Source organism: Pseudophryne corroboree, chromosome 8, assembly GCF_028390025.1.
Source record: "Pseudophryne corroboree isolate aPseCor3 chromosome 8, aPseCor3.hap2, whole genome shotgun sequence".
NCBI classification, from domain to species: Eukaryota; Metazoa; Chordata; class Amphibia; order Anura; family Myobatrachidae; genus Pseudophryne; species Pseudophryne corroboree.
This window is the reverse complement of record NC_086451.1, coordinates 22,209,071-22,233,290: the sequence shown is the minus strand read 5'-3', so window position 1 is coordinate 22,233,290 and position 24,220 is coordinate 22,209,071. Positions and strand designations below refer to the sequence as shown.

General features: G+C 51.1%; 2 protein-coding genes and 1 pseudogene across 4 annotated transcripts in view; 1 reads left to right on the top strand and 2 right to left on the bottom strand.

The window, feature by feature from the left end:
- Window positions 1–24,220, top strand: part of SYCE1 (synaptonemal complex central element protein 1) — an 81,942-nt gene that overhangs the window by 22,311 nt on the left and 35,411 nt on the right. For 2 of the 3 annotated variants that reach the window (XM_063936052.1, XM_063936051.1), the window contains exon 1: window positions 23,743–23,783. The exons of the other annotated variant lie outside the window; for it this stretch is intronic. In XM_063936052.1, coding sequence (XP_063792122.1) covers window positions 23,755–23,783 — 29 coding nt within the window. In that variant the 5' untranslated portion in view covers window positions 23,743–23,754. Of the gene's footprint in view, window positions 1–23,742; window positions 23,784–24,220 lie in introns of those variants that run through there. 3 annotated transcript variants of the gene reach the window in all.
- On the bottom strand, window positions 7,499–8,020 carry LOC134948049 (RING finger protein 224-like). Its single transcript, XM_063935806.1, has one exon. It carries the CDS (start codon window positions 8,018–8,020, stop codon window positions 7,499–7,501), a length of 522 nt encoding a protein of 173 aa, XP_063791876.1.
- LOC134953705 (U2 spliceosomal RNA) lies at window positions 10,265–10,388 on the bottom strand (annotated as a pseudogene).

Below are 24,220 nucleotides of genomic sequence, written 5' to 3'. Positions count from 1 at the left end.
CTGAGGTCAGGGACACTGAGGGAGAATTACAGGGAGGGTGTGTGCAGGGACACTGAGGGGCAATTACAGGGAGGGTGTGGGCAGGGACACTGAGGGGGAATTACAGGAGGGTGTGGGCAGAGACACAGAGGGGGGAAGTCCCAGGGAGGCTGAGGTCAGGGACACTAAGGGGGAATTACAGGGAGGATTTGGGTAGGGAAAATGAGAAAGAAGGGCTACAGAGAGACTGAGGTCAAGGACACGGAGGGGCAATTACAGGGAGGGTGCGGGAAGGGACACTGAGAGGGAATTATAGGAGTGTGCGGGCAGGGGCACTAAGGGGGGGAGTTACAGGGAGGCTGAGGTCAGGAACACTGAGGGAGAATTACAGGGAGGGTGCAGGCAGGGACACTGAGATGGAATTACGGGGAGGGTGCAGGCAGGGAGACTGAGGGAATTACAAGAAGTGTGCAGGCAGGGACACTGAGGGGGAATTACGGTTAGGGTGCTGGTAGGGACACTGAGAGGGAATTACAGGGGAGGGTGCGGGCAGGGACACTGAGGGGAAATTATGGGAAGGGTGCAGGCAGGGACACTGAGAGGTAATTACAGGAGTGTATGGGCAGGGTCACTGAGGCGGCAGTTACAGGGATGGTGCGGGCAGGGACACTGAGGGGGATTTACAAGGAGGGTGCAGACAGGGACACCGAGGGGATATATGCACACATACATACAATTAAAAAACCCTCTCTAGGGGTGATGGCACTATATGTCCCAGCAAATCCAGTTGACAAGGTGTGCTGGGACTTGTAGTCTCAACACAGCTGGACAGGCAGTCACTGGTCTAGATACCTCTCCATACAGAGCTCTTTGTAAGCTGTGATCCAGACTGCCAGGATAGACCATGCAGTGCAGCTACGGTACCGCATAAAACGTACAGGTATGTTCATGCTGCACTGCTGACTGGTTCTGATTGTAGTGACTGGTGGTTGGTGACAGACCGCGTGGGACCAATGAGAAGGGGAGGGGATGAGGAAGAGGAGGTGCCTCGCCCCTCCCCATACCTTGAAGTGCCCCGCTCCCCGGCTATATTCCCCATGATTGTGACTGTAGTCACAGAGAGTGTCAGCAGAGCCGGCGCTACCATTAGGCAGCTTTAGGCAGCTGCCTAGGAGCGCCGGCACCTGAGGGGGCGGCTGTGAGGCTGATGGCATCATAAGGGTGTCTCTCAAAGAGACATCCTTATTTTACTTATTGCTGGTGGCGGCCGTGGTTTGCATAACCAGCGGCCGCCACTTTCTGCACCTCCCAGCTGCTGTCTGGCTGAGTCTACAGACATGTCATAGTCTGGTGCAGCGCAGCCAGCAGCAGCAGCAGTGTCCTCCGTCCGCCCCCCTTTCCTTCTCTTAACAGTGAGTGGCTCCCCCGGTACAAGCAATCAATGTTCTCCTTCCCGTACCGAGGCTCCGCCTCCTCCTATGAGGCTCCGCCCTTTTTTCCTCCTTCGGTCCTGATTGACTTTCTTGAGCTTACCCTGCTTGTAGTCCTCTGCAATTCTATGGGGGGGACCATGATGACTGACAGGAGACTACAGGACCTCCTTCACGCAGAGGTAAGTATCTTATGGTGATTTTTACTGTTATCTGTGGTTTATTAATATAATCTGGGGAGGTGGGTATTGCAGTAATATTATGTGGGGTGGGTGTGTAGTACTATTATTGAGTCGAGAATTAATGTTTTATTTTGGTATATTGTAGTCATTTGTGGGTGACTTAAAGTTATGTGTGTGTGGGGGGGGGGAGGCTGTGCTAATATTTTGTGGGAATTCTTTAAGAGGATGTATTGATGTTTAACATGTAGATAGTGCTGTAAAGGGTTTATTCATGTAGCAGAGAAAAGCCCTGTCACAAAGAAGCCGGGATACGGGTGATAGGGTTGTGGGGAAGCGTCACAGAGGAGCTGGAATACAGGTGACGGGATGGGAGAAAATGGCACAAAGAAGACAGAAACAGCTGATGGGATAGGGGAAGCAGCACAGAGGAGCTGGGGTACAGATGACGGAATGGGAGAAGCTGCAAATAGGATTCGGGACACAGTGACATAATAGGAGGAGGTGGCACAGAGAAGCCGTGATATGGGTGATATGGTGGAGGGGAGTGGCACAGAGGAGCAGAGTTGCAGGTGACAGGTTGGGGGAAGCGGCACAGAGGAGCCGGAACACAAGTAACAGGATGGGAGAAAACTGCACAAAGAAGACAGGAAACGGGTTATGGTATAGGGGAAGCAGCACAGGTGAGCCAGGACACAGGTGGCGGAATGGGAGAAAACGATACAGAAGAGCTTGGAAATGGATGATGGGATGGGGGGGAAGTGGCACAGAGGAGTCGGGATACAGATGACAGAATGGGAGAAAGCGGCACAGTAGCCTCGACACAGGTGACAGGATGGGGGGAGGTGGTACAGAGGAGCTGGCATACAGGTGATGGGATTGGGACAAGCGGGACAGGGGATTCGGGACACAGGTGACGGGAAGGGGGAAGCGGTACAGAGGAGCTGGCATACAGGTGATGGGATTGGGACAAGCGGGACAGGGGATTCGGGACACAGGTGACGGGAAGGGGGGAGGTGGTACAGAGGAGCTGGCATACAGGTGATGGGATTGGGACAAGCGGGACAGGGGATTCGGGACACAGGTGACGGGAAGGGGGAAGCGGTACAGAGGAGCTGGCATACAGATGATGGGATTGGGACAAGCGGGACAGGGGATTCGGGACACAGGTGACGGGAAGGGGGAAGCGGTACAGAGGAGCTAGGATACAGATGATGGGGTGGGGGCAGAGAACCCGGGGCACAGGTGACGGGATGGGGTGATAGGATAAATTTTGCCTAGGGTGCCCAGAAACCTTGCACCGGCCCTGAGTGTCAGAGTGCAATACGCTTCTGAGAGTCTGGCAGTGGATGAGCACTGCTAAGGGATGTACTCAGTGACAACTACTATGTCATTCTACCCCCTGGCGCGGGTGACACTGCCGGGCGGCGCCCCCTCCTTGGCCAGCGCCCCTGGCAAGTGCCATCCTGGCCAATAGGAAGATACACCCCTGCCACTGGGGAAGCAACATGGCCGCACCTTTGTCTTTGTGTCCGGTACCAGTGACACACCCCTAGTGGCGGCCTTGCCCAACTTCATTTACTCTCAGTACAATGTGATGTTACATAATCACCTCCTAAGGACCTTTGTAGAACAATTCCGCCGCTGCAGCCAGGTCCCATGGGATAATCCGTTACGAGCCCTCAGCCCTGGTGTGTGTTACTAAGGCCCTGATTCTGCGTCTGATGCAATGCTGTTGCGAATGAGTTGCGAGAAAGTCACACAGCGCCTGCGTCCGACAGCGTGCGTACAGAGTCGCAGGATCGACTGAGACCTACGTGCTGTGTATTGCAAAAGTAATGGGTGTTCCCGGGCCGTGACTGGGAGGTGACTATGTAGACGCACACGATGCGTCTTATGGCCGTGCGATGGGAGTGTGAGCGCTGCAGGCGTGTAGCGGGGGCGGCAGTCTCAGATGCGCAGTCACTCACATTGGAGGCCACAGTCAGATGGAGAACCTGCACCTAGCATGGAGCTGGTGTAACTTTCAATGGCGGCATCTAAAGGCGCACCGAGCCGTATTACGGGATGTAAAATTGCTGATACTGGGGTCACGGTACTTGCGCATTAAGACGCACGGATGTACACCAGGGGGAGTGGCTTGTGCTGGTATCAGCAGCAGAAGACGCGGATGCAGCTGCTTCTGTCTGACAATCAGACCCTTACTGATCAATTCTTCATTGCACAGAATACTAGTGCTGCTCTATGTAGACAATTCCGCCCTCTGACTGCACTGTATAATATAATGCTGTATCGCAGCGGTGGTCATCTCGCGGCTCTCTCCTCACACTGATGCGGCTCCCGCCACTCCTGACACACCGCTCACTTTGACCCGCTGCCACCTCCCATCTTGCAGGGCTGCCAGGAGCGGAGGCGGGAGCGCAACATCAGCACTACATCACGGCCATGCTCCCTGTCCTGTCTGACGCCTGCCAGTGCCGTGAAATAGCAGCGCTGTGACCGGAGAGGGGAGAGATAGAGGGGGAGGATGCTGAGAGACACAGAGTTTGTGTGTGCGTGCGGGGGGGGGGGGGGGGGGGATTGGCAGAGAGGCACAGAGTGAAGAGGTAGCAGGCTGAGAGGTACAGTGAAGGGGGAGCAGGCTGAGAGGCAGAGAGTGAAGGGGGAGCAGGCTGAGAGGCACAGAGTGAACGGGGAGTAGGCTGAGAGGCACAGAGTGAACGGGGAGTAGGCTGAGAGACAGAGTGAACGGGGAAGCAGGCTGAGAGGCACAGAGTGAAGGGGGAGAAAGCAGAGAGGCACAGAGTGAACGGGGAGCAGGCTGAGAGGCACAAAGTGAATGGGGGAGCAGGCTGAGAGGCACAGAGTGAAAGGGGGAGCAGGCTGAGAGGCACAGAGTGAAGGGGAGCAGGCAGAGTGGCACAGAGTGAAGGGGATCAGGCTAAGAGGCACAGAGTGAAGGGGAGCAGGCTGAGAGGCACAGAGTGAAGGGGGAGCAGGCTAAGAGGCACAGAGTGAAGGGGGGGCAGTCAGAGAGGCACAGAGTGAACGGGGGAGCAGGCTGAGAGGCACAGAGTGAAGGGGAGCAGGCAGAGTGGCACAGAGTGAAGGGGGGAGCATACTGAGAGGCACAGAGTGAAGGGGATCAGGCTGAGAGGCACAATGTGAACGGGGAGCAGGCTGAGAGGCACAGAGTGAAGGGTAGCAGGCTGAGAGGCACAGAGTGAAGGGGGAGCAGGCTGAGAGGCACAGAGTGAAGGGGAGCAGGCTGAGAGGCACATAGTGAACGGGGGAGCAGGCTGAGAGGCACAGAATGAAGGGGGAGCAGCCTGAGAGGCACAGAGTGAAGATGAAGCAGGCTGAGAGGTACATAGTGAAGGGGGAGCAGGCTGAGAGGCACAGAGTGAACGGGGGAGCAGGCTGAGAGGCACAGAGTGAAGGGGGGAGCAGGCTGAGAGGCACAGAGTGAAGGGAGAGCAGGCAGAGTGGCACAGAGTGAAGGGGGAGCAGGCTGAGAGGCACAGAGTGAACGGGGAGCAGGCTGAGAGGCACAGAGTGAACGGATAGCAGGCTGAGAGGCACAGAGTGAAGGGGGGCAGTCAGAGAGGCACAGAGTGAACGGGGGAGCAGGCTGAGAGGCACAGAGTGAAGGGGAGCAGGCAGAGTGGAACAGAGTGAAGGGGGGAGCAGGCTGAGAGGCACCGAGTGAAGGGGATCAGGCTGAGAGGCACAAAGTGAAGGGGAACAGGCTGAGAGGCACAGAGTGAAGGGGAGCAGGCTGAGAGGCACAGAGTGAAGTGGGAGCAGGCTGAGAGGCACAGAGTGAAGGGGAGCAGGCTGAGAGGCACAGAGTGAAGGGGAGCAGGCTGAGAGGCACAGAGTGAAGGGGAGCAGGCAGAGAGGCACAGAGTGAAGGGAGATCAGGCTGAGAGGCACAGAGTGAAGGTGGAGAAGGCTGAGTGATACAGAAGGAGGGGTGGAAGGCTGAGAGGCACAGAGTGAAGATGAAGCAGGCAGAGAGGCACAGAATGAAGGGGAGCAGGCAGAGAGGCACAGAGTGAAGGGAGAGCAGGCTGAGAGGCACAGAGTGAAGGGGAGCAGGCTGAGAGGCACATAGTGAATGGGGGAGCAGGCTGAGAGGCACAGAATGAAGGGGGAGCAGCCTGAGAGGCACAGAGTGAAGATGAAGCAGGCTGAGAGGTACATAGTGAAGGGGGAGCAGGCTGAGAGGCACAGAGTGAACGGGGGAGCAGGCTGAGAGGCACAGAGTGAAGGGGGGAGCAGGCTGAGAGGCACAGAGTGAAGGGAGAGCAGGCAGAGTGGCACAGAGTGAAGGGGGAGCAGGCTGAGAGGCACAGAGTGAACGGGGAGCAGGCTGAGAGGCACAGAGTGAACGGATAGCAGGCTGAGAGGCACAGAGTGAAGGGGGGCAGTCAGAGAGGCACAGAGTGAACGGGGGAGCAGGCTGAGAGGCACAGAGTGAAGGGGAGCAGGCAGAGTGGAACAGAGTGAAGGGGGGAGCAGGCTGAGAGGCACAGAGTGAAGGGGATCAGGCTGAGAGGCACAAAGTGAAGGGGAACAGGCTGAGAGGCACAGAGTGAAGGGGAGCAGGCTGAGAGGCACAGAGTGAAGTGGGAGCAGGCTGAGAGGCACAGAGTGAAGGGGAGCAGGCTGAGAGGCACAGAGTGAAGGGGAGCAGGCTGAGAGGCACAGAGTGAAGGGGAGCAGGCAGAGAGGCACAGAGTGAAGGGAGATCAGGCTGAGAGGCACAGAGTGAAGGTGGAGAAGGCTGAGTGATACAGAAGGAGGGGTGGAAGGCTGAGAGGCACAGAGTGAAGATGAAGCAGGCAGAGAGGCACAGAATGAAGGGGAGCAGGCAGAGAGGCACAGAGTGAAGGGAGATCAGGCTGAGAGGCACAGAGTGAAGGTGGAGAAGGCTGAGTGATACAGAAGGAGGGGTGGAAGGCTGAGAGGCACAGAGTGAAGATGAAGCAGGCAGAGAGGCACAGAATGAAGGGGGCAGGCTGAGAAGCACAGAGTGAAGAGAGACAGGCTAAGAGACAGAGTGAAGGATTGGAGGTTGAGAGGCACAGAGGGAAGGGGCAAGCTGAAAGACACAAAGGGGGGATGCTGACAGGCACAGAGTAAAGAAGGACAGGCTGAGAGACACAGAGTGAAGAGTGGGATGTTGAGAGGCACAGACTTAAGGGCGGGAGGCTGAGAGAAACATAGTGAAGGGGGAGGCTGAGAGGCACAGAGTGAAGGGTGGGAGGCTGAGAGGCACAGAGTGAAGAGTGGGAGGCTGAGAGGCACAGAGTGAAGGGGCGAGGCTGAAAGGCACAGAGAGAAGGGGGGAGGCTGGCTTGTTTCAGTATATTTCATGTGGATATGGATTGTTTCAGTGTTTCTCGCCCTCAGTGTGACTAAAAATGGCACATGGTCATGCTCCTACAAACGTCATTTCGAAGGCGAGTGCACAAAAATGGCGCGTGGCCTTGTGACAGTTAGGCCACGTCCCATTTATTTGCTTGCACGCCTTTGGCGCGCACATGGTACCGGCTCTTTGACTTGACTGCAGATATTTTTGGGCTCTTTCCCTCTGACTGGTTAGCCAGCCCTGCTGTACAGTAATGCTAACATCACACACTACAGATTATACACTTTTATTAAAGTACAACACTAATGATGAAAGCGTGTGTGTGTGTGTGTGTGTGTGTGTGTGTGTGTGTGACTGTGTGTGTGTGTGTGTGTGTGTGTGTGTGTGTGTGTGTGTGTGTGTGTGTGTGTGTGTGTGTGTGTGGTGTGTGTGTGTTCTCATAGCTAAGACCCTTATAACCCTGAATACACGCCACCACTAAGGATTATGGGAGCCCCTTTATCAGTCTTCACTTTGCACCAGTTTCCCGCTGATCACACACAAGTGCAACAAGAGCAACAAAACCAGTTTTTACAGCAGATCCGCCTCGGGAATCGGGGCTCAGAGACAGACTCTTGGCAGCTGCCCGTGGGCTGCCGGCTAACGGGGACGTTTTTGGAGAATACTTTCAGCTCCGAGTCTGTAGGCAGAGTCTTGCTAGCCAATCGGGGGCTGTCTTTTTCCGACTTCACCGCCAGAAAAGCAGCCAGATCCAGGTCCAGCATAGCCACCCCTCCCCGCGGCGTTGGGGTGTTTTGGCGGCACTGCGGACAAGGGATCCATCTCTGCTCATTGGTCACTGAGTCCAGCCTCCTGATGCAAGTCTGGCAGAAGGTGTGGCCGCAGTACAGCCGCCTGGGGAGCCGATTCGATAGGTTGTAGCTGGAAAAACAGATGATGCAGTCAATTTTTCGACTGCTTTTCTTCACCTCCTCTTCAGCCGGAAGGGTTGCGATGACTCCGGACTCTGCTTTGTCGGCACATTCAGGGTTGTTGTTGCTGTGAAATGTACTCATTCTGATAAAAGAGGACGCAAGATCCAGTTATACATACATACATACATACATATATATATAGATACATACAGTATATATACACATTATTCCACGTGGCCATAATTAAAGTTAGTGCTTCTGTAGCTCTAATAGGTAAAAAGCCACCAAATGTATTAAATGCAGTGCTGGATCTAGACTTTGTGGTGCCCTGGGCTAAAAATAGGGGCGTGGCTTCACGGAGAAGGGGCGTGGTCCCTGTAGAGTTGTGCCCCCTAGAAGCGCCGCTTAAAAAAGAAAAAAAAAGAAAAAATAAATTAATACTCACCATCCCCGCTCCTGCTTCCCGACCGCTGCTGCCCTCCGTCTCCGGCCGCTGGCGCCGCTCCTCTGATCTATGGGAGAGACGTCATGACGTCCCTCCCATAGCACCGCATAGACACTAGAGGTCAATTATGACCCCTAGTGTCTATGTGCCGCTCCCACAATGCAGTGCGGTAAGTGATGACTTCATCGCGCACCGCGCAGCACCGCATCTACCGAGCACCAGGGGGGCACCAATAGTGGATCTTGCCACAGCGGTGGCACCCTCGGGGCGGCGGCGCCCTCCGGAAAGGCGGCGCCCCAGGCAAAAATCCTGCGTGCCCGTAGCAAGATCTGCTACTCCTTAAAAATAAAATGTCATTCCAAAATCTGCCAATAGGGGGAAGTATGGTGCTGTACAAGGTAAAGTGCCTGCAAAGGTAACAACATGAGTAACTCTGGCCATAGCAACCAATCAGAATCTATCTATCATCTTCTAGAAACAGCTAGATAAATATTAAGTAGCATCTGATTGGTTGCTATGGGCAACATCACCAGTTCTAAAAAAAAACTTAGTAAATTTACCCCTAAGAGAAACCTAAGATTCAATTTCACTATTTTATTTTTTCTCTTTGTATAAAGTGGGGGGGAAAAGCAAAAATCCCTGAACTAACGGGGCAGAGGAATCGCTCTCTGCTAAGGGGGGGAATAAAAAGGAGAGACTTATTTTCTGGGCAACCAGAAACCCCCCCACATTTGCCTATGCGGGGCATGACATGGGAGGGTCATGGGCGTGTCTCAGGATGTGACTGGGATCCCGTTTGCAGCATCGTAGTAATAGTTGCAGGGTGTGCTCGGTCACACAGAGGAATGCTTACACTGGCATCAGAATTGTACGTGTGTCTTATAGTTATGAAGCGTTTTCATTATTCTGCACCTGATGCGTTGCAGGCTCTTTTCCGCGCTCTCCGTACTACTCAAATTATTGTACTCTAACGATGGCAGAGCGCGAAAAATGATCCATTTTGTATTTTGTAGCGTATTTACCTCAAAAGCAATATCCAGTGAGAACGCGCAGAACAGGTCGCTCAGCACAGACAGATTACATGCGAAATTCTGCGCCTTGGGGTATGTGACAAGGCCAAGCTCTCACCTCTGTGACCCCAAATACCCGTTGTTATTTTTTTTTTACTTGAAGACCGAGGTGCGGTGCTTCATCACCCAGTGTCTGTGCCAAACGTGCTGGGGGCATAGGATCTTGGACCCTCTCCAAAAGGAGAAGGGCCCCGTTACTCCCCAACCCCTCAGAGCCCAAAGGCCTACTGAGGGGAAAAGGGTCTGTGGGTCCCTCCTTGCCGAGGCGCAGAAGGACCCTCGTGTGTCCCCAGGGTTGGCCGAAGCTTCCCCCTGGGGACCGAAAACAGCGTCTGGCCCTCCCCAAAAGGAGAGGGCCTCAGCAACTAGGGGAGAGGGTAGCCCATAAGGGTCTCTCCTAAACCCCAACAAAAAACCGTGAACGTGACTTACGAAACAAGAAAATAAGTGCTGTGCGTATATAAATAAATAAGCCCCAGCCAGAAGGCCGGGGAGGGGGTATAAAAAATTGTCCTTGCCCTAGCCAAAAGGCCAGGGCAAAGGAAAAGGTGCATCAGAAGTTGGGGAGTGACAGTGCTAGTGCCATCAAAGTGCAAAGGCGCCTGCACCAGTGCAAATTAAGGCACCCCTAGGTCGCCCCAGGGGCACGTGTCACCTCGAGCTTCGAGCCGCTCCCAGTCTCTCAGCCAGACCAAGCTTCGTACCTACTCTATGCCAGGGTCTACCCCCAGTACGAGAGTCGATACTAAACCAGGCCGTTCCCTATCCAACGTACGGGGATCCTGAAACCCATACGAAGTAGAGATACTAAGCCCAGTTTTTCTCCACTCTCGACCAGGGGCCGTGCCACACCCCGGCACGGTACTCCACAAGGTGTTTCTCCATTCCACATCTAGGAACCTCTCACGCTCCTAGTGTAGGAACAGATACTCCACCCTGTGTTTCCCTCGAGCAGATACTACACTTGATCTTAGCCAAACGGCCGAGAAGCGATACACTGCAGCATCGCCTCTAGGGGGCTGTATAGCCTGCAGCGTGGAGCAATCCCATCTTCAGGTCACTGTCACTGAGGTCACGGTCAGAGCTAAGGCTGCTTCATCTATAGCACTGGCTGCATATGCAGAAACACTGGTGGGGTAGATGACAAGTAACCAAGCTCAGGAGACTCCCAGATTTATGGGGGCTCTGCTGGACTCCAGAGAAGGTAGGCCAGCCTCCTGCAATTCGATCAGCTGTAGCAGGCACTGGCAGACACTCTTTATGTTGCCATACAGCCCTGAGCACGGTGCTGCGCTCTAAGCCAGCGCCTTACACCTCCTAAGGGTGCGTTGGACGCTCCTTGCCCAGAAGCCTGGAACAAGGGATTACTCAGGCAGAAACGGCTTCCCCCCTCAGCCTTGCACCCTGGATGGTGGTTCATTTACTCTCACCTACTTATGCCCCTACACATTGAAATGCACCATTGTGGTCCCGCCCCTGCCTTGAATCACTGCTTTGTACAGTGAGGGCAGCGCCACGATGATGATATCCTGGCAACGGACGAATCAACAAAGGAGGAGGCCTGTGTGCAGGCTCCGTTCAGGCTCCTCCTCTCTAGCCGGCAGCCCTGTAGACTGTGGGCACTAGGGTCACTAGGGCACCCTAACTCTGTCCCATAGTCTAGTGCGCATGCACAGGTCTCTGGGATCATGGTGTGGTGGCCATTTTTCCAGTGATTTTGTTACTGCACATGCGCAAAATGCTGGGAAAATGGCCGCCATGCCATTTTCTCTGACGTCCTAGTGGATGCTGGGTACTCCGTAAGGACCATGGGGAATAGACGGACTCCGCAGGAGACTGGGCACTCTAAAAGAAAGATTAGGTACTATCTGGTGTGCACTGGCTCCTCCCTCTATGCCCCTCCTCCAGACCTCAGTAAGAATCTGTGCCCGGCCAGAGCTGGATGCACTCTAGGGGCTCTCCTGAGCTTCCTAGAAAGAAAGTATTTGTTAGGTTTTTTATTTTCAGTGAGATCTGCTGGCAACAGACTCACTGCTACGTGGGACTTAGGGGAGAGAAGCAAACCTACCTGCTTGCAGCTAGCATGTGCTTCTAAGCTACTGGACACCATTAGCTCCAGAGGGATCGAACACAGGGCCCGACCTCGATCGTCCGTTCCCAGAGCCGCGCCGCCGTCCCCCTTGCAGAGCCAGAAGACGGAAGAAACCGGAGAAAATCGGCGGCTGAAGACTCCGGTCTTCAATAAGGTAGCGCACAGCACCTTTGCTCCCACAGCACACCACACGCTCCAGGTCACTGGTGGGTGCAGGGCGCTGGGGGGGGGGCGCCCTGAGCTGCAATTATTATACCTTTTGGCACAAAACAGCACATAATACAGTGTATAACACTGTATATGTGCAAATACCCCCGCCATTAATATTATAAAAAGCGGGAGAAGCCCGCCGCTGAAGGGTGGGGCTATCTTCCTCAGCACAGCTAGCGCCATTTTCTCTTCACAGCTCTGCTGGAAGGACGCTCCCCAGGCTCTCCCCTGCAGTATACAACTACAGAAAGGGTAAAAAAGAGAGGGGGGGCACATAAATTTAGGCGCAAATTGTGATATAAGCAGCTATAGGGGGAAAATTCACTTGTGTATAGTGTATATCCCTCTGTTATATAGCGCTCTGGTGTGTGCTGGCATACTCTCTCTCTGTCTCCCCAAAGGACTTTGTGGGGTCCTGTCCTCAGTCAGAGCATTCCCTGTGTGTGTGTGCGGTGTGTCGGTACGGCTGTGTCGACATGTTTGATGAGGACGCTTACGTGGAGGCGGAGCAGGTGCCGATAAGTGTGATGTCGCCCCCTGCGGGGCCGACACCTGAGTGGATGGATATGTGGAAGGTATTAACCGACAGTGTCAACTCCTTGCATAAAAGGTTCGATGACGCAGCTTTGGGACAGCCGGCATCTCAGCCCGCGCCTGCCCAGGCATCTCAGAGGCCCTCAGGGGCTCAAAAACGCCCGCTACCTCAGATGGCAGACACAGATGTCGACATGGAGTCTGACTCCAGTGTCGACGAGGATGAGACAAATGTACAGTTCACAAGGGCCATCCGATGCATGATTACGGCAATGAAAAATGTGTTGCACATTTCTGACATTAACCCGGTTACCACAAAAAAGGGTATTATGTTTGGGGAGAAAAAGCAGCCAGTGACTTTTCCCCCATCTGATGAGTTAAATGAATTGTGTGAAGAAGCGTGGGGTTCCCCAGATAAGAAAAAGAAAATAAAAGGCTGCGCTAGTTTGATAGACTGACAATGTAAATATCTGTATATAATTAGTACAATTTATTATGAAAAAGTAATAATAATATCACCGTACTTTTGTGATAGTTATATCATAAAATGCATGCAACATATAAAAAAAAATTGAATAAAACCATGGAATGTGGATATAATAAAAATATATTTGAAAAAGCTGCTAGCTGAACGCAGCGAAACGCGTCAGGTTTATAAGGGACCCAGAGCCGGAGATTATTAACTGGAAGACCGAACCATCCCCCACACAAATTCCGGATTGCCACATAAAGTTGGAGGACTCAAATAGCAGATTGGACCGATCATTCCTACAATCCGCATTGCATGAGGAGCTCGACATTTGAAATCCAGGAGCACCAATTCCTCTAGCGGACATTGTCATCTCACGGGACACTGCTTATCTCCTATTGAATATATGCACCGGATACAGAACTATCTGGGGGAATAACTTGGAACGGACTCTTCCACTAAACAATTTTTTCTACTCTGACTATTGGGTAACCCTTTTCCTTATTTTTATTATATCCACATTCCATGGTTTTATTCAATTTTTTTTTATATGTTGCATGCATTTTATGATATAACTATCACAAAAGTACGGTGATATTATTATTACTTTTTCATAATAAATTGTACTAATTATATACAGATATTTACATTGTCAGTCTATCAAACTAGCGCAGCCTTTTATTTTCTTTTTGTATACCTACTTGTGGGGGTGACTCCCCGAATCTAGGCAGCAGCTTGGTGAAACACCTTATCCCTAAAGCGCCCGAGTACCCCAGGGTAACCAATCTTCACATTCCCCAGATAAGAAACTAGTAATTTCTAAGCGGTTACTAATGGCGTACCCTTGCCCGCCAACGGATAGGTTACGCTGGGAGACATCCCTTAAGGTGGACAAGGCGCTCACACGCTTATCAAAAAAGGTGGCACTGCCTTCTCAGGATACGGCCGCCTTAAAGGAGCCTGCAGATAGAAAGCAGGAGGCTATCCTGAAGTCTGTATATACACACTCAGGTACTATACTGAGACCTGCTATTGCTTCAGCATGGATGTGTAGTGCTGCAGCAGCGTGGTCTGATTCCCTGTCTGATAACATTGATTCCCTTGACAGGGACACTATATTGCTAACCATAGAGCATATTAAAGACGTAGTCTTATATATGAGAGATGCACAGAGGGACATTTGCCGGCTGGCATCTAGAATTAATGCAATGTCCATTTCTGCCCGGAGAGTATTATGGACTCGGCAGTGGACAGGTGATGCTGCTTCTAAAAGGCACATGGAAATTTTGCCTTATAAGGGTGAGGAATTGTTTGGGGACGGTCTTTCGGACCTCGTATCCACAGCAACAGCTGGGAAGTCGACTTTTTTTACCTCACAGCCTAAGAAAGCACCGTATTATCAAGTACAGTCCTTTCGGCCTCAGAAAGGCAAGCGGGTTAGAGGCGCGTCCTTTCTGCCCAGAGGCAGGGGTAGAGGGAAAAGCTGCACCATACAGCCACTTCCCAGGAACAAAAATCCTCCCCTGCTTCCACTAAGTCCACCGCATGACGCTGGGGCTCCACATGTGGAGCCAGGTGCGGTGGGGGCCCGTCTCCGGAACTTCAGCGACCAGTGGGTTCGCTCACAGGTGGATCTCTGGGTTCTACAAGTGGTATCTCAGGGATACAAGCTGGAGTTCGAGACGTATCCCCCTCGCCGTTACCTCAAATCAGCCTTGCCAGCTACTCCCCAGGACAGGGAGGTAGTACTGGCGGCAATTCACAAGCTGTACCTCCTGCAGGTGATAATCAAAGTTCCCCTCCTTCAACAGGGACGGGGTTACTATTCCACAATGTTTGTGGTACCGAAACCAGACGGTTCGGTGAGACCCATTCTAAATTTGAAATCCTTGAACACTTCTATAAGGAAGTTCAAGTTCAAAATGGAATCGCTCAGGGCGGTTATTGCAAGCCTGGAAGAGGGGGATTACATGGTATCACTGGACATCAAGGATGCTTACCTACATGTCCCCATTTACCCACCTCACCAGGTGTACCTCCGTTTTGTGGTACAGGACTGCCATTACCAATTCCAGACGTTGCCGTTTGGTCTGTCCACGGCACCGAGGGTATTTACCAAAGTAATGGCCGAAATGATGATACTCCTTCGAAAGTAGGGAGTTATAATTATCCCGTACTTGGACGATCTCCTTATAAAGGCGAGGTCCATGGAGCAGTTGTTGGTCGGAGTAGCACTGTCTCAGGAAGTGCTACAACAGCACGGCTGGATTCTGAATATCCCAAAGTCGCAGCTGGTTCCTACGAAGCGTCTGCTGTTCCTGGGTATGATTCTGGACAAAGAACAGAAGAAGGTGTTTCTCCCGGAGGAGAAGGCCAAGGAGTTGTCATCTCTGGTCAGAGACCTCCTGAATCCAAAACAGGTGACGGTGCATCACTGCACGCGAGTCCTGGGAAAGATGGTAGCTTCTTACGAAGCAATTCCCTTCGGCAGGTTCCATGCAAGGATCTTTCAGTGGGATCTGTTAGACAAGTGGTCCGGATCGCATCTTCAGATGCATCGGCTGATCACCCTGTCCCCGAGGGCCAGGGTGTCTCTGCTGTGGTGGCTGCAGAGTGCTCATCTTCTCGAGGGCCGCAGATTCGGCATACAGGACTGGGTCCTGGTGACCACGGATGCAAGCCTCCAAGGTTGGGGGGCAGTCACTCAGGGAAGAAACTTCCAAGGACAATGGTCGAGTCAGGAAGCTTCCCTGCACATAAATATTCTGGAACTAAGGGCCATTTACAATGCCCTAAGTCAGGCAAAACCCCTGCTTCAAAACCAGCCGGTGCTGATTCAGTCACACAACATCACGGCGGTCGCCCATGTAAACCGACAGGGTGGCACAAGAAGCAGGATGGCGATGACAGAAGCCACAAGGATTCTCCGATGGGCGGAAAAATCACGTGATAGCACTGTCAGCAGTGTTCATTCCGGGAGTGGACAACTGGGAAGCAGACTTCCTCAGCAGGCACGACCTCCACCCGGGAGAGTGGGGACTTCATCCAGAAGTCTTCCAGCTGATTGTAAATCGTTGGGAAAGGCCACAGGTGGACATGATGGCGTCCCACCTCAACAAAAAGCTAAAAAGATATTGCGCCAGGTCAAGGGACCCTCAGGCGATAGCTATGGACGCTCTAGTGACACCGTGGGTGTACCAGTCGGTTTATGTGTTCCCTCCTCTTTCTCTCATACCAAAGGTACTGAGGATAATAAGAAAGAGAGGAGTAAGAACTATACTCATCGTTCCGGATTGGCCAAGAAGGACTTGGTACCCGGAACTACAAGAAATGATCTCAGAGGACCCTTGGCCTCTGCCGCTCCGACAGGACCTGCTACAGCAGGGGCCCTGTCTGTTCCAAGACTTACCGCGGCTGCGTTTGACGGCATGGCGGTTGAACGCCGGATCCTGATGGAAAAGGGCATTCCGGTTGAAGTAATTCCTACGCTGATAAAAGCTAGGAAGGATGTGACAGCAAAACATTATCACCGCATATGGCGAAAATATGTTGCTTGGTGTGAGGCTATGAAGGCCCCAACAGAAGAATTTCAGCTGGGTCGATTTCTGCACTTCCTACAGTCAGGAGTGACTATGGGCCTAAAATTGGGATCCATTAAAGTCCAGATTTCGGCCCTGTCTATTTTCTTTCAAAAAGAACTGGCTTCACTGCCTGAAGTTCAGACCTTTGTTAAGGGAGTGCTGCATATTCAGCCCCCTTTTGTGCCTCCAGTGGCACCTTGGGATCTCAACGTTGTGTTGGATTTCCTAAAATCACATTGGTTTGAGCCACTTCAGACCGTGGAGTTGAAATATCTCACGTGGAAAGTGGTCATGCTTTTGGCCTTGGCTTCGGCTAGGCGTGTGTCAGAATTGGCTGCTTTGTCATGTAAAAGCCCCTATCAGATCTTCCATATGGACAGGGCAGAATTGAGGACTCGTCCCCAATTTCTCCCTAAGGTGGTATCAGCGTTTCATTTGAACCAACCTATTGTGGTGCCTACGGCTACTCGGGACTTGGAGGCTTCCAAGTTGCTGGATGTAGTCCGGGCCCTGAAAATCTATGTTTCCAGGACGGCTAGAGTCAGAAAAACTGACTCGCTGTTTATCCTGCATGCACCCAACAAGCTGGGTGCTCCTGCTTCAAAGCAGACTATTGCTCGCTGGATCTGTAGCACGATTCAACTTGCACATTCTGCGGCTGGACTGCCGCATCCTAAATCAGTCAAAGCCCATTACACAAGGAAGGTGGGCTCTTCTTGGGCGGCTGCCCGAGGGGTCTCGGCTTTACAACTTTGCCGAGCTGCTACCTGGTCGGGATCAAACACGTTTGCAAAATTCTACAAGTTTGATACCCTGGCTGAGGAGGACCTTGAGTTTGCTCATTCGGTGCTGCACAGTCATCCGCACTCTCCCGCCCGTTTGGGAGCTTTGGTATAATTCCCATGGTCCTTACGGAGTACCCAGCATCCACTAGGACGTCAGAGAAAATAAGATTTTACTCACCGGTAAATCTATTTCTCGTAGTCCGTAGTGGATGCTGGGAGCCCGTCCCAAGTGCGGAATTCTGCAATACTTGTATATAGTTATTGCTTAACTATAGGGTTTTTTGTTCTGAGCCATCAGTTTAATGAGGCTCAGTTGTTGTTCATATTGTTAACTGGGTATAGTTATCACGAGTTGTACGGTGTGATTGGTGTGGCTGGTATGAGTCTTACCCTGGATTCCAAATCCTTTCCTTGTAATGTCAGCTCTTCCGGGCACAGTTTCCCTAACTGAGGTCTGGAGGAGGGGCATAGAGGGAGGAGCCAGTGCACACCAGATAGTACCTAATCTTTCTTTTAGAGTGCCCAGTCTCCTGCGGAGCCCGTCTATTCCCCATGGTCCTTACGGAGTACCCAGCATCCACTACGGACTACGAGAAATAGATTTACCGGTGAGTAAAATCTTATTTTTTCCTGGAGACATCTCTATTACACATGCGCAAATCACCAGGAAAATGGCCGCCACTCCATTTTCTTGGTGATTACTGTGTGCAGCACTGTTCGCTGGTAGAACTTAAAATGGATATTCCCATACTGTACATACATGCATACATACTGTACATACATACACGCGTGTACATGCTGGGGTTAACTTTCACAGAAGCCACTCAACCTTCCAGTATATCTGTGGAGTTGGGAGGAAACTGGCGCACAAAGCTAAAACAAGGAAAACAAACTCCACAGAGATAGGCCCCAAGCAATGCTAACCCCTGTGCCACTGTGATGCCTGCATAAGGTAAACAGAGGTAGATGTATCAGATACCAAGTTCTGACAGGAAATTTTGAAAACACATAAACCTTTGTTGCTGCAAAGTGTAATATAACGTGTTGTTGGATCTAATAATGGTTAGTGAGAGGTCATGAACCCGAGTGAGGTAATCTTCTCTTACGTGCAGCCCTCCGTATCCCCCCTACCAAGTACCAAGGATCCATTTTTATATTGTTATAATGTACAATAGGGGTCTGCTATATTTTTTAGAATATACTATTTATTCCTAATGAACTGTGAAGTGATGACAACAGAACTCACTGATGATAAAGATATTATTTATATGTATATCAGTATCACTTGAATATTACAGAGAGCATTATAAGATGCTTCAGTGTTCCGTGTCCTCTATTACAGCACTTGGGCCTGATCCAGCCACTGTTGTGAGTCGTGGAGTGATTATTTTGCCACTGCGCATGCAATAAAGTCGCACCGGGCATGTGTCCCGACCGTGTCTGTACAAATGGGGTGATGAGAAGGTGGACGTTACTTGCGTTGCTGCTGCGTCGCCTCCCCCCGCCCCAAAAGGCCGCAGTATATCAATCTTGTTGCGGCTGAGGTGGCACTGCGAGCGATCTGGCATACAGAGATCCGCACATGCGCAGTGCAGATCAGCGACGTGCATTTCTGACTCAGCCGCAGAGTCGCAGTTGCAAGTTTCAGGCGCACGCAGGGAGAAGGGTAATGAAATATAGCAGGCGCATATATGTGCGGTGACAGGGAGGTGGCTTAGCGCAGGCACGGAGATGGTCCGTATTATGGGCTATGCAGCGGTATTTTCAAAAGGTCGCAGGCGGATGACCGGCAATGCAGGTGCCTCTGCGTCCACCTCTGAATCACCCCCTCAGCCCGCAGTTTTCTTCACTGCGCTCACAAAGGTCATCGGTCACTTGTAATATCCGTATAATTTGCAGCCACAAGCTCCTCAACCAAATACAGACATCATGCATACAGCACATACTACCCTTATAATCTACAGTGCTAGGTCAGCATAGTGTTCCTGATATGATGTCACTGCTCACCCATTATACTCTGTAACATGGCAGCTCTAATCGTTGGCACCACTACTCACCTGTTATAACAATATAATCTGCAGACGATTATCAGGGAATTATCATTTGTCGTGTACGGTGAGGAGAAATTTCAGCAGGTGGAGTTGTCCTCCCAGCTTGCAGTGCAGGTACCTTCTTAAGAAATTCATGACCTCCGGGATTCGACGGCTACGGGGGGACTTAGCCGCTGTCGTGCGGCTGGCCCCCGAGCAGAACAACAGCGCCAAATTGTCATCGACACATCCAGATGTGACACTCGGGGAAAGGAGATCTACAAATGAAGAGCGAGGTCTTCATCCAGCCATGGAGGCACCTACACATCTATAGGTACACTTACTGCCAGTTCCGCCAAGTTTCAGCGAAGGGAAGATGCTGCAATTCTCATTCTGTCTTTGCTATGTGAGGAAGTCTCTCAGCTCCTGGTTTCCCCTGCTCTGTGTATCACTCCTATATAATTATGTCAGGCTCAGATTACTGGTCAGCTAGTGTATCACACAGCAGAGACTCTGCAGAGACTGGTTTACAGGGGGCCGGGCCTTACAAAGACTCAGAAACCCAATATACACCTCCGCCTCTCACTGCTCATTATTACCTGTTCCCTCTCCTCCGGGCAGATGTACGGTATAAGGCCGGGGTGAGAGATACTGTGTAATGCAGAAGCCGCCATTATCCCGGGGAGTCATTGCAAATAAATAGAGTGTATTGCATGAAAACTGTAGGGCTATGGGTCAGAGAAAAAGACGAAGGTTTATTACAGTAGAGCTACAGACAAATAATATAGTATGACCCCAATAGACGCCCACGCCAAGCAAAACATGGACTCACACCGACCGTATGCCGTAGAGGGATCTGAGTAGAGCTATATTATACAGCTATATATGGTTTGTGGCAGATGCATTTTCCCTTTAGTGTCGCGGGGACCTCTGTCCCACGCGCTGGTTGTTTTGTCATACAGTATATTAATGACATGGAGTGTTGGGAGTAATTCATTATATTAGGGATCTATTTGTCAATAGGAAAAGAGACCTAATTCCATCTGCTCAATATATAACAAGCCCGCAGCCGGGAAACGGCTATAACTAGGCGTTGCCTTCCTTGTCTACCTATGGAGAAGCTAATTAGTGCTATTGCCATCTCTGAGCATCACAGTGACCACAAAATAATGCAGAGAACATTGCAGTAACTGGCAGAGATTACAGAGAGCATCACAGTGACCGCCAAATAATACAGAGAGCATCAGTGACTTCCATATAATATAGAGAGTTTCAGTGACCACCATATAATGCAGAGAACATTGCAGTAACTGCCATAGAATGCAGATAGCGCCACAGTGACCACCATATAATACAGAGAGCATCACAGTGACCGCCATATAATACAGAAAGCATAAGTGACCTCCATATAATACAGAGAGTTTCAGTGACCACCATATAATGCAGAGAACATTGCAGTAACTGCAATAGAATGCAGATAGCGCCACAGTGACCACCATATAATGCAGAAAGCATCACAGTGATCCCCATATAATATAGAGGGCATTACAGTGACCGCCATAGAAATGCAGCTAGCATCACGGTGACTGCCATATAATACAAAGAGCATCAGTGACCACCATATAATATAAAGAGTATCTGTGACCTCTTTATAATACAGAAAACATCACAGTGACCACCATATAATACTGAGAGCACCAGTGACCACCATATACTGTAATTTAGAGAGTATCCGTGACTGCTATATAATTCAAAGAGCATCACAGTGACCTCCATATAACACTGAGATTATCAGTTACCTCTATATAATACAGAGAGCATTGCAATAACTAATTTCCTCTTCCATAGAGATAAAATCTAAGTTGCTTATTAGATTCTGAAATTCATCAGTGTGGATTCAAGTTCAAGTCCTGGTATTTATTAGAGAATGTAGGGGCAATTACTGCTTCTTGGAAACTTCATTCTTAAAGCAGAAAGAATTCTTGAATTATACTCTACGCTTATCCAATTACATTCTATAATAATACTATTTTAGCCCTGCGAGGTAGAAACCAGATTGTGCAGAGCTCAGAAACGGTTTAATGTTTCGTTAACTTAAAAGAGAATTATTCTCAAAATCCCCTTTTTATGTGTTTCACAACTAACCCTGTAATGACCAGAGGAGACATAAATCAGCGTTACCGCAGGTACACAGCAAATATTTCTAATCTTTATATCGAGCACATATATTACACAGCACTTTACATAGCATAAATAGCTATTCACATCAGTCCTGCCCAGTGGAGCTTACAGTCTAGGTTTTTTCGCTGCGCTGCGATCAGGTCAGAACTGCGCATGCATATGCACCGCAATGCGCAAGCGCATCACACGGGTACAAAGCGGATTGTTGCTGAGCGATGGATTTAACGAAGATTCCATCGCACAACCAATCGCAAGGAGATTGACAGGAAGAAGGCGTTTGTGGGTGTCAACTGACCGTTTTCAGGGAGTGGTTGGAAAAACGCATGCGCGTCCAAGCGTTTGCAGGGCGGGCGTCTGACATCAATTCCGGACACGAACAGTCTGAATTGATAGCAACGGCTGAGTAAGTCCAGACCTACTCAGGAACTGCACAAATCTTTTTGTAGTGCTCGCCTGCACATGCGTTCGCACACTTGCAAAGTGAAAATACACTCCCCTATGGGTGGCAACTATCTGATCACAGCGCTGCAAAAAATAGCGATCGATCCACTCGGAATGTCCCCCAATGTTCCCTAGCAAATGCATAGATAACATACTCCACACAGATAGGGTCTTGGTGGCAATTGCACCCGAGATCTCAGTACTGTGGTCCCTCCTTCTTAAATCTCGGGGGGGGGGGGGGGGGGGATGCTAATATCTGCGGGTAGTCCTCCAAAAAAAGGCAGATAAGGTTTGTCTGTGGCTGGGTGGTCTTTAGTATGCCGACTGATGGGATCCCGGCGCACAGTATACCGGCGCCGGGATCCCGACAGCCGGCATACCGACACTTATTCTCCCTCGTGGGGGTCCACGACCCCCCTGGAGGGAGAATAAAATAGCCACCGTGCCCGTAGCGTGGCGAGCGCAGCGAGCCCGCAAGGGGCTCATTTGCGCTCGCCACACTGTCGGTAAGCCGGCGGTCGGGCTCCCGGCGCCGGTATGCTGGTCGCCGGGAGCCCGACCGCCGGCATATCGTAGTGAACCCCTGTGGCTACATGGTTGGTGTAGTGGTTAGCATTACTACCTCAACCTGAGGTCATGATTTTAATTCTTGATGAGGCAATATCTGTGTGTAGTTTGCATGTTCTCCCCTGTGTACGTGGGTTTCCTCCCACACTCCAACATATCTGTAGGCTACTATAAAACTCAAGTATGTCCATATGATAGAAAATATAGATATAAGCTCCACTGGGGCAGGGACTGATGTGAGTGACCGAAACATCCATGTACAGCGCTGCGGAATATGTGTGCGCAATATATAAATACCTGATCATAAATAAAATGAATTCTGCTAAGCGAGGAGGTACTTCAGTTCCTTATGATACAAGGCTTTCTTCTTTCAGTCATGAGCCAATACTTCCATCTAGTGGCTGATTTGTAGAATGCAGTTTTGTTGCTTTCAGTTGTTAGCTACTAACTAGTCAGTAGAATAGTATATATCGCCTTAATAAGTTAATATAGGAGTGACTGAGAGTGTAGCTACTAGAACTAATTTTGTGACCAGTATAGGGGCTCCTGTCAGCCATTTTTTTGTGGTCCTGGTCACGAGGAAGCATAAAAACTGTCCCTTACACAGAGTGGAATTGCTCTCTATATAAAACCAGTAGCGGATCTTGCCACGGGCAAGCAGGACTTTTGCCCGGGGCGCCGCCTTCCGGAGGGCGCTGGCGCCATCCGGAGGGCGCCGCACCGTGGCAAGATCCGCCACTGCTGCCCGCTGTGTCCGCCTCCGCTGCCCGCTGCCGTCCCCGTCCGCCTCCTGTGAAGGGAACTAGACGCTATGCGTCTAGTTTCCCTTCGTGGAGAGTAACTTTGCTGAGCGGTGCGCGATGACGTCATCGCGCACCGCATAGCAAAGGTCCTCTCCACGAAGGGAACTAGACGCATAGCGTCTAGTTTCCCTTCGTGGAGAGGACCTTTTGCTGTGCATTCAAGCGGCGCTAGCAATGTACAGGGGGCGTAACTGACCACGCCCCTGTATTAGGCCACGCCCCTTTTCCTGCCCGGGCCGCTTGAACCGGCCCTGTATAAAACATTAGCTAATCCTGTCCTTATACCGGCCCTGACTGCTTATGGCAAAATGTCCCTTATGCGGACAGGAATGACCTTACTTGCACCTATCACCTCTCAGTATGTACTATCAGTAACATCCCAGCCACCGTGCAGCCAGCCATTGTGACCCGCACAGGCACCATTGCGCTGTGGCTTACATGCCAAGCACCTTGCGGTTACGAAGTACTCAGTTCTAGGCAGAGGAGGAAGATGGAGGCCCGTGATGAACGGCGTGTGCAGGATTGCACCGAGGAGTGTGACAATGTTTTTAGTGACAAAATATCAATAGTGGATGAATCGTGGGAGATCACAGACCCCGACCCCGACATCCAGCGACTCTCTACAGAGTTTAACAATGATCTCTTTGCAGGGAAATTAGATGGGGTCATGGGAACATGGAATCAGCGGCAGAAGAGGTAAGTGTGGAGGTAAGGCTGACATATTCCTGCTGAGAAATAATGACACTATTTGTTACCATGTATTCATATAGCCCCCAGCACCTTCCACTACGCTACCAGTCATACTATAATAAGTAGAGATGAGCGGGTTCGGTTTCTCTGAATCCGAACCCGCACGAACTTCATGTTTTTTTTCACGGGTCCGAGCGACTCGGATCTTCCCGCCTTGCTCGGTTAACCCGAGCGCGCCCGAACGTCATCATGACGCTGTCGGATTCTCGCGAGGCTCGGATTCTATCGCGAGACTCGGATTCTATATAAGGAGCCGCGCGTCGCCGCCATTTTCACACGTGCATTGAGATTGATAGGGAGAGGACGTGGCTGGCGTCCTCTCCATTTAGATTAGAAGAGAGAGAGAGAGAGATTGACCTGATTTACTGGAGATTAGGAGTACT